This window comes from Trachemys scripta, chromosome 2 (assembly GCF_013100865.1).
Source record: "Trachemys scripta elegans isolate TJP31775 chromosome 2, CAS_Tse_1.0, whole genome shotgun sequence".
In the NCBI taxonomy this organism is placed as follows: domain Eukaryota; kingdom Metazoa; phylum Chordata; order Testudines; family Emydidae; genus Trachemys; species Trachemys scripta.
Window position 1 is genome coordinate 197,229,588 of NC_048299.1, and position 18,404 is coordinate 197,247,991.

Genomic DNA, 18,404 nt, shown 5'->3' on the forward strand with positions numbered 1-18,404 from the left:
CACGTACATGTACACGTACACACATTCTCTCTCAAGGTAGAACCCCTCAGGGTACTCTCTCCCCTTCACTGTATGGGGCCCTGTAGCCACTCCACCTCTTCCTCTACATCCTGTATTCGGGTGAACAAAGAACTTTTTATCTAGCACATCTTCATAACATTCCTTCCAATATCCTCTCTCTTGGATGTGTATTTGCAGGGCCTCCTCTGCAGCAGTTAATCTCTCTCGAAGTTCCCACATCTGCAAAATCTCCACAGATGGTGTGTCCTCCTGTGGTCACCCTTGAGGTGGTGGGTCAGGGTCCACGATCAAGGCAGCTTCTCCCATCTCCACACTTAGGATGCCCATTTCCCATGAACTCACCCAATTAGCTTCCTCTTGGCAGGGATCTGCTCTTGGCTTCTAGAAGCCAGGGCACCCTTGTCTGGTGTTTCCATGCTTCACAGAGCAGCTAGCTCCTATTCGAGTTGCTGCCAACAATTCTTTTCAACACCAGGTCAAGCATTGTCAGAACCAGGTCTTGCTCTTGTTTTGTGGCCTCTTCTATTATCATGAGGCTTTCATCTCCTTCAGCTCTTGGTTTGCCTTCCGTGACTGTGTCTCCATGGCCTGTAATTGACCTGGCATTTCTTGTTCACCTCTCGTGACTAACTTCTTTCAGTCCGTTGTGTCCACGCACTCTGGTCCTACCTTTGGGCCACCTTGTCCAACAGACCATGTTTGGGGGATGGTCATCTTATGGTCAACTCATCCATGCAGTACTTTGTCTTGTAATAGTGCTGGGAAATTAGGCCAGCTTCTACCCACAATTTTGGGCCAAGGGAGGTCTTTTACTGCACCAACCCTCAATTTGTTCCTCTGACTTGTATATCTCCCTCTACTTCCGCTGTCAGGTAGATTCGTGTCTCTCCATGCCCACATGAAACATGTACCAGACTATTTTCAGTCAGGAGACTAATCTCCCAAACTAGCATCTGCCCACATCTGGAGCCAATCAGTCCTCTCATTTCAGGGCCAGCCTCTTTAGCACTTAGGTACACTGGAGTGCACCCCGTACTGAGAGAATAGAGTGGGCGGTAGTAGCAATCCAAACAGCAGCACTTCATGTGTGGGCGGTCATTTATTACTCGGTTGGCCACACCAGAAATACACAACTGTGTTCTCACCCACCCAGGTGCCTGTCCCAGGCACCTTGTGATGACTAAGGCACCACACCTCTTTCAGTTTCTTAGATACCAGATTGCCTAAGAACTTCTCCCCCCCCCCCCCCCATGTGTGCTCCATGCCATCCCAGGGTCAGAGTTCTCTGTCGCCTTCCTTGCTTGAACATCCCCTGGAACTAACCCAGCAACCAGAGGGTTCAGTATTACCCCCTTCCATGTAGGCCTCCGCCCTCTCCACCGCCTCATCAGTAGAAGTTGGTTAAAACATCCTGACCCAGCTTTGGGCTCCAGCAGGCATTAGGAATTGTTCTAAGATTTTGCAACCAGGGGCTGCTAACAGGGAGTTTTGCAAGGGAGTTCTCCAGGTGAAGGAGGAACAATACAGCACCCTTTTGGGGTAAGTGACTGTCTGTAGTGTGTGTTTGTGTTTGGGGGTAACTTGCTGTGTGCTGAGCTTGTGTTTGTCAGTCTGTTTGTTTGGTTGGTTGTTTGAAGGACCGTGCGCTGTGGCTGACAGTTGGAAGCTGTGAGCTTCAAAGGAAGGTTTGAAAGCTAGAAGCCTCTGGTAAGTGGCTGAGCCTTAATCAGTGGGCGGGGCATTCATACAGGCCAGGGCTTTATAAAGCAGCGCACAAGCGACAGGGAGCGTTTGCGAACAGGGGCTGCTAACAGGGAGTTTCGCAAGGGAGTTTGGAAGAGGAGCGGGAAAGGGGCAAGGGTCCCTTGCCGGTTCTATCTGTTTTCCCTTTATTCCCCTTAAAACCTATAAACCAACTACATTCAAAACTTCTTGCTTAAACAACCCTTTCAGTGGACAGGGGGCTGCAGACAGGGAAGTTTGAGAGGGAGTTTGACAGAGGGAGGCTTATGATGGTTAGGAAGACCTGCAACACCTGTGCCAGCACTGCTTCTGTCTCCTCCACCTGCGCCTGTAGCCAGACAGAGTGCCTGAATCTGGATGCTTCTACCCAGATCCTGGTGTGGTTTTGCAGAGACTGTAATTTGTAATCTCCACTTACTGATATCCAGGCCGGGGGGACCATCCAATGTGAAAGGTGCCTGCTGGTGGAATCTCTCAGACAGCAGGTGGGAGAGCTACAGGAGGAGGTGGCTAGGTTGAGGAGCATCCGAATCCACAAGCAATTCCTGGACTGTGTCCATGTGGAGACAGAGGAGGTAGCTGTCCCAGTACACAGGACTGCTGATACACCACTAGTGGAGGAGGAGATGGCTCAGGGTGGACACTGGCAGCTGGTTACTTCTGGCAGCAGGCAGTGCTCCACCCCTGCTCCGAACCCTCCCGCCGTGGTAATAGGTAACCATTATGCTCTTCTTGATACAGGAAAGAAGGAATCACCCCCTACAGTAAAGGAGGAGAAGCCTCGTACCCCTAAGGCTGGGAGGTCTGCTGCCACCACTGCGAATAGGAAACGTAGGGTAGTGGTGGTCGGAGACTCTCTGCTGAGGGGGACGGAGGCGCCCATCTGTCGCCCTGACATTTCATCTCGGGAGGTATGCTGCCTGCCAGGAGCCCGTATCCGAGACGTTACGGAGGCATTGTCGAGGATTATACAGCCCTCTGACTACTACCCCATGCTACTCATCTATGTGGGCACAAATGATACTGCGAGGTGTGACACTGAGCAGATCAAGAGTGACTGGAGGGCTCTGGGAGTACGGGTGAAGGAGTTTGGAGCGCAGGTGGTATTCTCTTCGATTCTTCCTGTCAAAGATAGGGTCCCGGGCAGAGACGGATGCATCATGGAGGTGAATGCCTGGCTGCGAAGATGGTGTCACCAGGAGGGCTTTGGCTTCCTCGACCACGGGATGCTATTAGAGGAAGGACTGCTAGGCAGAGATGGCGTTCACCTTTCCCCTCCTCGAAAGACCCTATTTGGACACAGACTGGCTAACCTAGTGAGGAGGGCTTTAAACTAGGTTTGACGGGGACAAGTGAGCAAAGCCCACAGGTAAGTGGGGAACATGGAGACCTGGGAGATGGGTCGGAAACAAGAGGGAGTGTGGGCTATATTGGCAGAGAGGAAGGAGGGTCAGGACAAAACTGGGAGGCAAGATCAAACTAGTATCTTAGATGCCTATATACAAATGCGAGAAGTATGGGTAATAAGCAGGAAGAACTGGAAGTGCTAATAAATACCCACAACTATGATATTGTTGGCATCACTGAAACTTGGTGGGATAATACACATGATTGGAATGTTGGTGTGGAGGTGTACAGCTTGCTCAGGAAGGATAGACAGGGGAAAAAGGGAGGAGGTGTTGCCTTATATATTAAAAATGTACACACTTGGACTGAGGTGGAGATGGACATAGGAGACGGAAGTGTTGAGAGTCTCTGAGTTAGGCTAAAAGGGGTAAAAAACAAGGGTGATGTCATGCTAGGAGTCTACTACAGGCCACCTAACCAGGTGGAAGAGGTGGATGAGGCTTTTTTTAAACAACTAACAAAATCATCCAAAGCCCAAGATTTGGTGGTGATGGGGGACTTCAACTATCCAAATATATGTTGGGAAAATAACACAGGGCGGCACAGACTATCCAACATATTCTTGGACTGCATTGCAGACAACTTTTTATTTCAGAAGGTTTGAAAAAGCTACTGGGGGGGAAGCTGTTCTAGACTTGATTTTAACAAATAGAGAGGAACTCGTTGAGAATTTGAAAGTAGAAGGCAGCTTGGGTGAAAGTGATCATGAAATCATAGAGCTTGCAATTCTAAGGAAGGGTAGACGGGAGAACAGCAAAATAGAGACAATGGATTTCAGGAAGACGGATTTTGGTAAGCTCAGAGAGCTGATAGGTAAGGTCCCATGGGAATCAAGACTGAGAGGAAAAACAACTGAGGAGAGTTGGCAGTTTTTCAAAGGGATACTATTAAGGGCCCAAAAGCAAGCTATTCCGCTAGTTAGGAAAGATAGAAAATGTGGCAAAAGACCGCCTTGGCTTAACCATGGGATCTTGCATGATCTAAAAAATAAAAAGGAGTCATATAAAAAATGGAAACTAGGACGGATTACAAAGGATGAATATAGGCAAACAACACAAGAATGCAGGGGCAAGATTAGAAAGGCAAAGGCACAAAATGAGCTCAAACTAGCTAGGGGAATAAAGGGAAACAAGACGACTTTTTATCAATACATTAGAAGCAAGAGGAAGACCAAAGACAGGGTAGGCCCACTGCTCAGTGAAGAGGGAGAAACAGTAACAGGAAACCTAGAAATGGCAGAGATGCTTAATGACTTCTTTGTTTCAGTCTTCACCAAGAAGTCTGAAGGAATGCCTAACATAGTGAATGCTAATGGGAAGGGGGTAGGTTTAGCAGATAAAAATAAAAAAAAACAAGTTAAAAATCACTTAGAAAAGTTAGATGCCTGCAAGTCACCAGGGCTCGATGAAATCCATCCTAGAATACTCAAGGAGCTAATAGAGGAGGTAGCTGAGCCTCTAGCTATTATCTTTGGAAAATCATGGGAGACGGGAGAGATTCCAGAAGACTGGAAAAGGGCAAATATAGTGCCCATCTATAAAAAGGGAAATAAAAACAACCCAGGAAACTACAGACCAGTTAGTTTAACTTCTGTGCCAGGGAAGATAATGGAGCAACTAATTAAGGAAATCATCTGCAAACACTTGGAAGTGGTAAGGTGATAGGGAATAGTCAGCATTGATTTGTAAAGAACAAATTGTGTCAAACCAATCTGATAGCTTTTTTTGATAGGATAACAAGTCTTGTGGATAAGGGAGAAGCTGTGGATGTGGTATACCTAGACTTTAGTAAGGCATTTGACACGGTCTCGCATGATATTCTTATCGATAAACTAGGCAAATACAATTTAGATGGGGCTACTATAAGGTGGGTGCATAACTGGCTGGATAACCGTACTCAGAGAGTTGTTGTTAATGGTTCCCAATCCTGCTGGAAAGGCATAACAAGTGGGGTTCCGCAGGGGTCTGTTTTGGGACCAGCTCTGTTCAATATCTTCATTAACAACTTAGATATTGGCATAGAAAGTACGCTTATTAAGTTTGCGGATGATACCAAACTGGGAGGGATTGCAACTGCTTTGGAGGACAGGGTCATAATTCAAAATGATCTGGACAAATTGGAGAAATGGTCTGAGGTAAACAGGATGAAGTTTAACAAAGACAAATGCAAAGTGCTCCACTTAGGAAGGAACAATCAGTTTCACACATACAGAATGGGAAGAGACTATCTAGGAAGGAGTACGGCAGAAAGGGATCTAGGGGTTATAGTGGACCACAAGCTAAATATGAGTCAACAGTGTGATGCTGTTGCAAAAAAAGCAAACATGATTCTGGGATGTATTAACAGGTGTGTTGTGAGCAAGACACAAGAAGTCATTCTTCCGCTCTACTCTGCGCTGGTTAGGCCTCAGCTGGAGTATTGTGTCCAGTTCTGGGCACCGCATTTCAAGAAAGATGTGGAGAAATTGGAGAGGGTCCAGAGAAGAGCAACAAGAATGATTAAAGGTCTTGAGAACATGACCTATGAAGGAAGGCTGAAAGAATTGGGTTTATTTAGTTTGGAAAAGAGAAGACTGAGAGGGGACATGATAGCAGTTTTCAGGTATCTAAAAGGGTGTCATAAGGAGGAGGGAGAAAACTTGTTCACCTTAGCCTCTAAGGATAGAACAAGAAGCAATGGGCTTAAACTGCAGCAAGGGAGGTCTAGGTTGGACATTAGGAAAAAGTTCCTAACTGTCAGGGTGGTTAAACACTGGAATAAATTGCCTAGGGAGGTTGTGGAATCTCCGTCTCTGGAGATATTTAAAAGTAGGTGAGATAAATGTCTATCAGGGATGGTCTAGACAGTATTTGGTCCTGCCATGCGGGCAGGGGATTGGACTCGATGACCTCTCAAGATCCCTTCCAGTCCTAGAATCTATGAAAGATCCACCACCTTATCTAAGGAGTTTGTGTTTAATAGCAGCCAGTGTTGCCAGATCTCGTAAATGCTGCGCTGCCACATTAGGGCACACCCCTCAGGGGACAGGCTCAGTCCCAGCCTATGCTAAATTGCATCTTTTACAATTCTACGGAACTGCGCCTGCTCATCAGACAAAGCTTGGCAGGCCGCTTGAGCTTCTCCCAAGAGGAACAGGGCCTCTCGAGCTGCCCAAGAGGATTCAGTCCATCCTGCTGCGGTCACTACCCCCTTGAAGCTGCGCAAAATGCCTCTGGGTCATCAGCTGGGCCCAATTTTGCTAGGCCGGATACTGCTCTGGCAGAATTTTCTTCGTCAGAAACTACCCAGGACCCTGGGGTCCATTTCACTAGGCATGACAGGAAATGTTCTTGCCGAGCCTGTTGAGCCTCTTGCTGTTGTTGCTGTCCTTGTAATAGATGCAACAAAAGGCATGCGTCTGCTTGTGCTGGGCTGCCAGCATGCGGATTACAGCCTCCAGGTTCCCCACAGGAAAGAAGGGGGGGAAAAAAAAAAAAAAAAAAAAGAGAGATTTAGTCTGTCCGTCTGCCCCTCTAAGGCAGTTGGTATCTCCCTCCTTCCTCAGAGGTGAGTCTCCACAATCCCATGCTAGTACCAATATGTGGTAGGGCTCACTCACCCTTCAAATGCCCCCTTGCATCAGTGCGGGATGTTGCCACTATCTTCAACTTCAGTGCCTCCTGCTGGCTGCCTGCTGCTGACTCCAGATCTTCTGTGGTTCAGCCCCTCCGGCCAAATCACAAAGTTCAAACCCCCATCTGGGGTATTACCAACAAGTCCAACTAAATCTGGATAATTCTTCTGCCCCCTTGGACTACTGAAGTTCTCTTCTTGTACTTGCAAAATCCCTATTTTGCGGCTTCTCTCACAGGAGCCTATGCTGCCTCTGTTACATGCTGTCCCCATTATTTCTGTCTGTTACCCTAACCCTGTCTCTCCTATAGTCTTCCCCCTCAACTGACCTCTTTCAGTCTACTTATAATGGCTTAGCTCTGCCCACTCTGGCCAGGAGCCAATTAGGTACTCACCTCCCCAAGTGCAGAGCATGACTAACTGGGTGCATTCACTAGTCTTGCAGGTGATGGGGGTTAAGCTTCATCACAGAGTTAACCCCAAAGGAATTTCACAATAAAAGACTGAATATTCAGGATGATACCTTGACCACAGCTTGCACCACAGTGGCCGAGTCCACAGCACATATGATACAGAACATGTTTGAGGGGTTTTTTTAGGGGGGGAGGGTGTATTTGGCAGTGGGATGGAAGAAAGGGAAATGGATGCATGTTGTGAACTTTCGGGGGCTTAGATCTGCACTAGTTTTCATACCAAAAGGCTTCAAAAATATTTAAAAACAAAAGTGCCTACAATCTGGCATTTGCCAAATCTCAGCTAATTTATTAGGCAGGTTTCATTGTAACTAACTGGCATTTGGGCAAATCTGCAGCTACGGTAGATCACTTTCCCACTGTGAATGTCATCATCCCAAACAGTAACATTATCTACATGTAAAGGTCAGCTGAGGTCTATAAAAGCCTCAAGGAGTGAGGCTGTGGACAGTCTGATTTATAGGAAGACAGTGTTCTTTGGAGGCTGTGCCCAGTTTGAGTACCATGAGATGAGGTTTGCAGGCATGTTTTAAAAAGCTAGACTATGATCAGCAGAGGCATTGTTAATTAATCATTCCCAGAATATTATACTCAAATTGTGGCACTGGGCTTGTAAACACAATCAAATGACTGCTGCCAAACATGGACTGTAGTAAGAAATACCTAGAATGATGTGCATGATCAGAATGTATTTAGTGGCTGATATTGGAGTCTTCTGGTTCATTATTTTTCCAAGTTAAAAAAAGTCAGACACTACAAAATTGCACTACAGGAGAACATTTTGCCTCTCAATTTCTTCACTAATCATTGCAGAAGACTTCACTACTATAGCTCTCATGGTTGGTAACCCCTAAATAGGATTACCATATCAACAGGATAACTTTGCTATGCTTTTTAAATGTTACTTGACTCTGTACTTTACTGGTTCTCTCTCCCCTCTTCTTGCATTGGTGCCCAACCAATTCCTACAATTCAAACCTGGTGCTAGCTAACAGAAACAAAAGGTGCATGAAAAAAATATAATTGCTTTTGATACAAAGAATCAAGAAGCTATGAGAATCCACCCTCTAGCGTCACTAGAGAAGTGACTGAAGACTGTCAAGCACTACCATAACCATATAAGCATAGAGTCTTAGCTTAATAGATTATAGGATATGTGTTCTCCAAATGATATACTAGAGGAGTAAATTCTGCCAACTGTGCCAAAGGAATTGAAGCCTGATCCATCTTTACCTCATACCTTGTATATTTACACCAGAGAGGAGACTGAAACAAGGGCAAATGCAGGTGTGGGCATGATACACATTGAGGAGTCGCTTATCTGTTGTGGGGGCCAGGCTTATAAGCAGTGCTGCTAAATCAGCAGCCAATCAGGGGCTGTGGCCACTCTGTCAGTTCCAAGGCAGCAGAATTGGGCTCATTTGTTGCCTAGCAGCAGTTAGTCAAGGAGCAGCCAGCAGTTGGTCTGGACCCTGAGGATAACTCCCTGTGCACAGCCCTGAAAAGTAACCTCCAGCTTGTTTTACCATATCATGTAAATAAAGCTAAATTTTTCTCTCAGACACATCCTTTCTACTTCCACTGCCTTCAAAGGGAGTTGTGCATGTGTCTCTCTGGTTGGAATTTGGCTCTAAACAGGATAGGATAAAGCCAGTTCAGTGACCCATCACTTCTATTTTTATTAGTGTCTTAATACAGCCTTCCATTTTGTTAAACAGAACAATATTTCAACCACAACAGAAAATTAACTTTTACTTGAAAGTAGCGGTTCTTGAGCTGCGGTTGTTCGAGCACTATGTGGTATTTTGTAGTAAGAACTTTCCAAGAGCCAAGCAGTGGAAGGGTAGGGTGGGGCTGAGGGCTGGGACGGGTACATGAGAGTATCTCTATTACCATGTGATCTTCCAAAATAAAGAGCATTGGGAGACACAATTGTCCTAAAGAGTTTGCAGCATCCTGCGGAACCTCATTTACAGTATGCTTTAGTTTTCATCTAAATTCATGCACCCTAACAAGAGTACTGCTGGTCCCCAGACTTTCATTTCTCCATCCCCTCAGATGAAAATGAACAGGACCTGTCTCCTCTCACTCTCTTGCTTTCCCATTCTACCTGTACCTTCCTTCTGGAGAATGATAACAAGCCTAAGTTACAATAAAGGCCCCCCAATAACTGGAAGTGATTTCCTGAATAAAGAAATCTGGAGAACACCATTCATGCCTGCTAAGGGAAAGGATTCTAAATGCAAATGATTTTATCTTTGAATTAGCTCAGAGAGCCTGTGCAGGACAGGGGGAACTAGGAGAAGGCAGTTATGTCACAGCTCCCAATGACAGAGAAAGTGACAATCTCAGATTGCTCTCCTCCCCCCCAGCTCTTTTGCCTTCAATGACAACAGAGGAAGGTTATCAGCTGCTCAATAGGGCTTTTCCACAGAAAATAAATCCCCCTTTCTCCCTGGTTACACAATCTCATTCATTTCTTGCTAAACCGTTTTATAACATTCATGTCAAATCTTTCTGCAGCTGCTACCTCATTCCTAATCCTCCCCATTCTTTGTCTTTTTCAGCAGGGCTACCCTTTTTAAGCAACTTGAACCCTGCCATGTCACTGTCTGTCTTTTTCTCTTTGCTGGCTGAAAACTCCAAGCACAAAGAATACATCAAAATATACATTTAGCAGCTGCAAATAAGAGACACAAACTATTCTCCTCTCAGGGAAAAGAAGCAAGCTCTATGCATTTTCAATACTTTTGTGCAACGTGGAGCGGGGGTGGTTCATTGCCATTTCTAGGCAGCTACTGAAGTTTGGAGAATGGATTATTCTGAACCATATTGTAGGCAGCACAAGTAGTGTCACTTAAAGCTAAGGTTGACTGATGCTTTCCATTATAAGGACCTGTTTTCATTGCTTATAATTTTGCCAAACATAAACCACTCAGGTTGAAATTTTCCATGATGGGTGACTGTCTCAGGCTTCTATGTTGTTTTTCTTAGTTTCAGCTAAAATGGTTCAGTCATTTCCAAGAATGAGGCTCTAAAGATTCCAACACTGATGTTGACCCATGAGAGGTTGAAGGGGGGGTGGTCATTATGGTACCACACAATGGAATTTGTGTTCTCAATTTGTAAACTTAAAAAAAAAATCTTAGAAAATTACACACACGCAAAGGTTAAAAGAACATAAAGGTTGCAAAGTCAGGCACTCAAAGGTTAGGAAATGACTGAAATAGAGGTTGCCTGTGCAACCTTAATTCAGCCTTCTTGTGAACACACATTATGATGCAGTCTTTAATTACATGATCACATATTATTTCTCTCACAGGATCGCTGCCTTATTCAGTTCACAGGATGCATCCACTCTGGGGATGAATCAGGATTGTGTAGTGAAGGAGGCTGTTGCCTGTAAGACCCCTGCTTCATTTGCTGCAGAAACTGGAAGGTGTGTAGTGAACGAGGCAGGGTATTGCAGGAAGAGAAAGGAGGGTTTCATGGTTAAAGCAGTTGAATGTTGCCCTAGAAAGTTGAATTCTATTCCTGCCTCTACCACCTATTTGATGCTGGGCAAATTGTATAAACTAACATTTTCACTGGTGTCCACCGTGTGTTCCTTAATTTTTTGGGTACCCAAATTGAGACAACTGGGGTCTGATTTGCTGAAGTGCTAGCACTGACAGCTGCAGCTCAGCTAAAGGGAGCTCTGCTCTGAATATATAAAGTGCTATAAAATGCTAAGTATTCTGAAACAATCAGGTCCTAGGCATCTCAGATATAGACTCAAAAGGAGTTGATACTTTTGACAGTTCTGTGCATCAGTTCCCCATCTCTAAACCTGGGATAATATTACTTCATCTCACAAGGGCATTATGAAGATAAATTCATTAATGTTTGTGAAGCACTGGGATACTATGATGAGAGAACACCATAAGAAAACCCAAGAGGAAATCAATAATTCTCTTTGGTTCAATGTTTGGATGGTGTGCAGTAAATAATGCATGGAGTCACATGTTGAATGATGAGGATAAAGAGAAATTCATAGATTATAAAGCCAGAAGGGACCACTGATCATCTAGTCTGACCTTCTGTATAACACAGGCCATAGAACTTCCCTGAATTAATTCCTGTTTGAACTAGAGTAGATCTTTTAGAAAAACATGCAGTCTTGATTTAACAATTGCCAATGATGGAGAATGCACTGTGACCTTTGGTAAATTGTTCCAACAGTTAATTACCCTCACTGTTACATTTTTTCACCTTATTTCCCGTCTGAATTTGTCTAGCTTCAGCTTCCAGACATTGGATCTTGTTATATCTTTGTCTGCTAGACTAAAGAGCTGATAATCAAATTTTTATACATTAACTACCCACTCAGTGAGCACCATCCAACCTATGCCTCGAATAGGGAAGGGGCCCTTTGGAAAAAACAGTTTGTAACCATGTAATTTAAAAGACTGTATCATAATGCACATGCACCAAGAGGGTCAAATTATGGTTGCACAAGGGGGCCACATTATGGTTGCACAGGAAGCCTTAATTCTGGCATTTCCTAACTTATGAGAGCTAGTCTTCACATCTTCAACATTCTTTTATTGTAGGTTTTTTTATATATATAATTTTATCTACAACATTATCCCAACTACTATCCAACCATAAAGGCCAAATCCTAGATCCCAGGACATAGGCATGAGGGACAAGCTACACACTGGAAACCTCTGTCAGAGGCTGGGAGGAAGGAGTAGTCCTACTCCCCGTCCTGCATAATAGTCACAAAGGCACATTACAGCCACTACTGCAACCACAGGGCTGTAGCAGTCCTCACAGCCAGTGCACATCCATCCTATCCCACATAACTAGATAGATTGCCCCTTCCTGACACCCCACTTTGCCACTCCTCCTCTCCCTCTGCACTTGGTTGCAGGTTGCTCTTACAATGCAGAGCTCTGCAGAATGTGGTGCAGGGTCTCCAAATCCTATCTACCTCCCATCTGCACAGCTATTGAGCATCGTTTCTCTGGTTAAGGGCGTGCTGTGGCCAGGTGGGAGGGACCAGAGTTTGTCTCTCAGTATGCATTACTATCCTCATCTTGAGCAGGAAACACATTCTTCTCCCCTCCTTCCAGATTAAAACATTTAAACGTGGCATGGTGGATCACAGCAATCTGAACAGAAGCCTTGTTTATTTATTTATTAAAAGAATGACCGAGATAGTTATACAGCTTCCTGGTTCTGAGGCCATCATCACACCTTGCAAAGGCCTCCAAGAACACTACAGTATACAAAAGATGAAGGGTTTTCTGAACAGCCTTTAGGCTGGCTTTTCTACTGATCACCAATGGACTAACTTTCCTACCAGCATGTCTACACTATATTCTTTTACAGCTTTGTCTCTATCAAATAATGCTGAAGAGAAATGACATTTTCCACTTATTTGGTTGTAAGCTCTTTAGGGCAGGAACTATGTCTTCTTCATTTTCAGTGCCAAGTGAATCTCCGGCACTCAATACATACAAATATTTGGTACGTTTTCAATAAATGACTCGGGCTTATGCCTTACCTATTCCCTAACAGGTCCTCAGCTTGACTGAATCTTACTGTTCTATCCTTTCCCTAGTGAATTTTCCTTTGTTGGACCATTTGGTCTCCCATTGCTCTGATCAGCCATACCTTTGTTCTCAAAATACCTCCTCCTAAAGACCACCAGGCAGGAGGCTCTGTGGATTGCAGTTTGATAACCACTACATTAGAACAATGCATAGCCAGTTATAAAAATTAGCTTGTATAGCGGATGGAAGGGTTTTGTATGGCATGCGCTTGCCATTTCTTTTAGCAAATTATGATGCCCTATAAGCACAACATCTGCAAATAGCTTAAAGTAAAAAAAACAAATAAACAAAACCCTCTATAACTAAGGCATCAGCCAGACTGTCCTTTTGGGGAAAATCCTCAGCTGGTATAAACTGACATAGCTCCACTGAAGTTGACACCAGCTGAGGAGCTGCCACTTTATGTATAGTAAGCTCCAAAATTGTTGCAATGAACTCATTCTCCTCACAACCTAAATGCACACAGAAATTAAATACGGTTTGTCAACCTTATACAAATGAATCAGGCTTTGTGCCAGTTGATTCACAAGAACTGTTTGAAAGATTAAAATAAACACATCATTACACTAGCTCTCTAAATCTGTCCACAGCTCAGAGGATAAATGCCTTACCTCATTATGTTTAAATGTTCTATCTCAATCTGGGTTAAGAACGACCAGAGACAGTGGGCTACCAACATGCTGTACTGTGACAAGAAAAGAGATGCTACTATAGATCAGGATATGGGCCATGTTTGGTCTTCCATCTTCCTTTATTGTGTCCTCCATTCCTCACCTCACTTCCTTCCAAGCAGCATCATTTTATCCATTATGAATATGTGTCAAGTACAATAGAAATTATTCCTTTTCCTAACACGCAGCATTTTTGTTTCTCAATTCAATGGTTTTTGTGCATTACAAACCAATTCCTATCTGCCTTGCTCCGCCAATAGTCCCTCTGATGTCAGCAAGTAAAGTAAGCCAAGATTTACTCTGTAAATCTAAATTAACCTTTCAGGAACAAATCTTGTAAGATTTACTCAAACCTAACGTAAGCAAAATTTCCAGATCTTACATTATCATATTGAAGTCAATGGGAGTTTTGCCTGAGTAAAAACTGAGACACGCAGGACCTAGTCCAGGGATTGGCAACCTTTGGCACGCAGCCCACCAGGGAAATCCGCTGGTGGGCCAGGATGGTTTGTTTACCTGCAGCGTCCACAGGTTCGGCTGATTGCACCTCCCACTGGCTGCGGTTCGCTGTTCCAGGCCAATGGGGGCTGCGGAAAGCAGCAGCCAGCCTATCCCTCGGCCCACGCCACTTCCTGCAGCTCCCATTGGCCTGGAACAGTGAACCGCGGCCAGTGGGAGCTGCGATCAGTTGAACCTGCAGACGCTGTAGGTAAACAAACTATCCCGGCCCACCAGCGGATTTCCCTGACAGACCGCGTGCCAAAGGTGGCCGATCCCTGATCTAGTCCGTACTGTATAAAATGGGATATACGCACTGTGATGGGCACTGGATAAAAAATAGTTGATGGCTTCACAATGGTTTCTAAATTATGAATGCCGCTGGGCATTTAAAAATATTTTGCAGATGATTATCAGTGCCAATTGTATCAGCAACTCCAATGGCAGCAGGTATTTTAATATTCTTTGTTTCCGAAATATTCTAAGATGTTTTGATAACAAGTTTCCATTTAACCCAAGAACATGGTTTGGCATGATTTTCCTGGCTAGTGCTTACCTCTTTCAATCTTTCCAGCTCATTTTGCAGTGCTTGTTTGGATATTTCCACCTCAATGATCTGCTGCCGAAGGATTTCATTCTCATCTTCTGCTTTAACACGTTTCTCCTCCACACTCTCCAGTTCATGGTGCAGTCTGACAGATACATCTTTGGCTACCTGGTTAGAATGGCATAAACATCCCATATGAAGTCTAACTACCTGAACATGCAATATATATACACACACATTACAATCTTGGATAATCAAGGGATCTTCAATTTAAATTATTAGACCCAGTTTTGAATACTCAAACCATAGTTCTTATTCATTTACATTCATGTTTCCAATGGAGAAAATGAAGATGGGAACTTTAGACCTATCAAAGCATTTCCCTTGACACATCAAGCTCAGAAACCCTAGGGATAGCATAATAGTAATAATAATAATAATAAAAATGCAGGAGTTATACTGTTAAAATTGACAGATCAGCATTTTGATCAAAACAGCAACTGTGTGGCAGCCTCATCTACCAGGTCTTGCTGCATCAACAGCAGTCAGTACTAGGTAAAAGTGATAAGAAAACCAAAAAATAAAGAAGACTACACAGGTTTGCTAGGTTCAACTTAACATGGGCAACGATGAATATTTCCCCCAAACATATTTAGAAAAGTGAAGCTGATTTTGGACTGTAATACAATTAGCAGCTGCAGGAAGCTTTTAATTTTGCACGTTCTAGTTCCAGGATAACTGTATGCTGTTTTTACAAAGCTTAACGTAAATGGAAACGTTTCCACAAAATTATTTCAATATAAACTGTTTATTTTTATAGGAATGGTATTTTTCAACAGTGTCTGCAACCCAAACATGGTACCAAACTGCTAATGGATGATCACCATGAATTGGAACTGACTAAAAGGAAACATGATTTTTATTAGTCTATTTTCAATTTTCCAAGCTAAGTGAAATGCAAAAAAAGGAAATAAACAGCATAAATGTTGAAAATATATTAGATTTTTAAAATTTAGATACAGGATTCTAAGAATTTTGGTAATACAGAAAGAAAATCATTTTTACAAGAAATCTATGAAAATAACTCCCAAAGAACTATTATGGCTGAGGTGGGTTTGAGGATCAGTTCTCACTCCCTAAAATGCCTCATGCAGTTGGCACAATACAAAGCCTCTGACTGCTAAACTCCTACCACTTGCCTTCTCATGGCAGAGAAGTTCTTAACTGGAAGTGAGAGTGTAAAAGGTGGGGGTGTTTGGCACTTTATAGCCAGATTGCTATGGGCAGGTGGGGCTCGTTAGATGTGGCAGGCAGTCCATATGGGAGAAGGAACTTCAATTTCAAACCAAGAACATCAGCCCGGTGGGTGCTTTGTAAAAGTTGTGCCAGTCACACATGCTCTATGGTCTTCATCTTCAGAGAATATATCAGTACAATACTAGGGCATCAACTGGAAGCAGCATGCAACTGCTTCACCTGATGGCGATAAAAAATGGGCAAAGGCTATTGTATTCTGGCCACATGCAGCTGAGGGAGCATTGACTGAGATGGCTGGGTCACTTGAGATGATGAGATCTGGGATATGTTGGCCAGAGAGGACAAGAGCTAGTAATCATGGGACAAAGACCATGAGGGAGACCCAGAAAAAGGTAGTTTGAGACTCTGAAGAAGAACATGAAGGAGGTTGATGTCAGCTTGGAAGATGCTCTTGACAATAACACTTGGAGATGAACAACAACAGCCACCAACCCTGATTGACAGGATAAGGCAAAAGTGAAGAAGATATAAATGTAACTTGATAAGTGTTCCTTTCATTTGAATTTGTGTATAGTTTTCATTTAGTTAAGTCCCTTTTTCATGACGTTAAGTTGCATATTTGCTCTCTGCCAAGAAATAAGGACACTGGGTCTGATATTTTGAGAAATACAAATAATTGTTTTATGTTACTTTTATATCTGTTATTTTGACCAAAGACTAAGATTGTGCCCTTTCACTTTTTGCTATGAATATATTCCATACAAGTACCTTACCCACCTTTAAATCTTGCTCCAAACTTCTAATGAGCTCTCCATCCACTTGGCCTGTCTGCGCAACTTTCAAACTTTTCTGTTCTGCTTTCCTGAGACGATACTGCAGGATGCGGCAGTTCTTGTTTGCACGGTCCAGCTCTTTCCGGAGTTCCTGCAGCTGATAAACATCTTCCTCTAAATAACTGTCACGCATCTCCTCCATTTCAGCCCGAAGTTCATCCAATTCATCCTGTGAAAAGTCAAAACACCTCTCCATTATATCTCTAAATCTCATCCAGGAGAATAAAAAAGAAACTTGCTTGTCAAGATACAATATCAAAAAGGTGATGTAGATTCCAATATGCAGTTCCAGATGTCACGGGAATATCAATATTATCCCTTACTAGAATAGTTATGTTGAATTACATTAATGAATGTCTGTTCTATTTGTTTTAATTGCCATGGTAATTAAGAATGGACCAGGGTTACCAGGATGTGTATCTGTCTCCTGAAACCGATAACACCTTCCCCTTTCCTTCCCCTAATGAATTAAAATGAAATTTACATAATAATTAGCCATTATCTTAGCTGATTGTTTATTTCATCAGAATTATAGCAAACCTACTTAAGCGCCTGAACTTCTCTGTGTGATGTCTTTATAATAGAGAGTGCTTTGAAGAAATAAAATGTTCTTTCCTGCTTTAATAAATCTTTGCAACATGAACTTTTCAATTTACAGTCAAATAATCAACTGTTCCACATCAGAATGCTTTATGTCCAAGTCTTTTAGTGCATGCACATTGAATTCCCAGTCAGTTGAAAACCCCCTCCCTCACCTATGCAGGGTGTGCGCACAGACACACTTGCCAATCCCAGAATCACGTGTTCAGAAAAATATCTGTGTCAACACGAATGTAAACAGGCCATGCCATCCCTAAAATCTTTTAATTGTCCCAATTCTAAATTATACCAGGAGAGGAACATGCCCGCTAAAGTCAGATATTAAGGTTTACAGCAGGGTAAACCGCTTCTGGAAGAGGATAAGCTCTATCATTCCCAGTCATTTAATCTGTGCGTGATTGACGCTTTTGAGTTAAAACTCTTATATAGGCCTTCCAGCTCAGGGTATAGGCCATTAAATTACTACATGGTGGCTCAGGGGATCTCTACAGCTCTATTATTAATGAAGTTTAAAATAAGAATGGACTCGTGCCAAGGCAAAGAGCAAGGACAAGAGATGTTCTCCACCATAAAATCCTCCAGAACGACTGATACAGCTGCAGTAGATTATTAGCCAAATCAAAAAGGCATAGTTATGTATTTTAATGAGCAACAGAATCAAGCACTATTAGCAATATTCACAGGAAAAAACTGTTACATAATATGTCTGCAGTATTTTCAGAGTTGTCTCCTGCCTACTTTTAGCTAATAATTAAATTTCTTGCTTCTAAAACATGCACAAGCTAAAGCAGATGACATCCTTCTTGTTCCCCTTTCTAAGTTTTCAGTTCCTACTCTTTTTTTCCCCCCACACACACACCCCAACACACACATCTTATGTGACTTGTCTTCTTATGCCCCATCCTGCAAACACTGTTGCACAAGCTTAATTGTACACATGGATGGTACTATTCACTTCAATGGAACTACTCACATGTGTAAAGTTGAGCATGTTTGTAAGTGTTCGCTGGATCGGGGTCTTAGATTGTAATCTCCCTGGGACAGGGATCTTGTCTATACATGTATTTGTACAGTGTCAATCACAGTGGGTATTCAACACCTTTTATTTTGCACGTTCTAGTTCCAGGATAACTGTATGCTGT

At 43.2% G+C, this 18,404-nt stretch overlaps 1 protein-coding gene across 7 annotated transcripts in view; it reads right to left on the bottom strand.

Annotated features, from left to right (window-relative positions):
* The window catches only part of MTCL1 (microtubule crosslinking factor 1), a 201,278-nt gene that overhangs the window by 160,477 nt on the left and 22,397 nt on the right, over nt 1–18,404 (bottom strand). For all 7 annotated transcript variants that reach the window (XM_034762628.1, XM_034762626.1, XM_034762625.1 and 4 more), the window contains exons 2-3: nt 16,607–16,831; nt 14,582–14,740 (exon numbers count right to left, since the gene is read on the bottom strand). In XM_034762628.1, the coding sequence (XP_034618519.1) occupies nt 14,582–14,740; nt 16,607–16,831 (384 nt within the window). The remainder of the gene's footprint in view (nt 1–14,581; nt 14,741–16,606; nt 16,832–18,404) is intronic.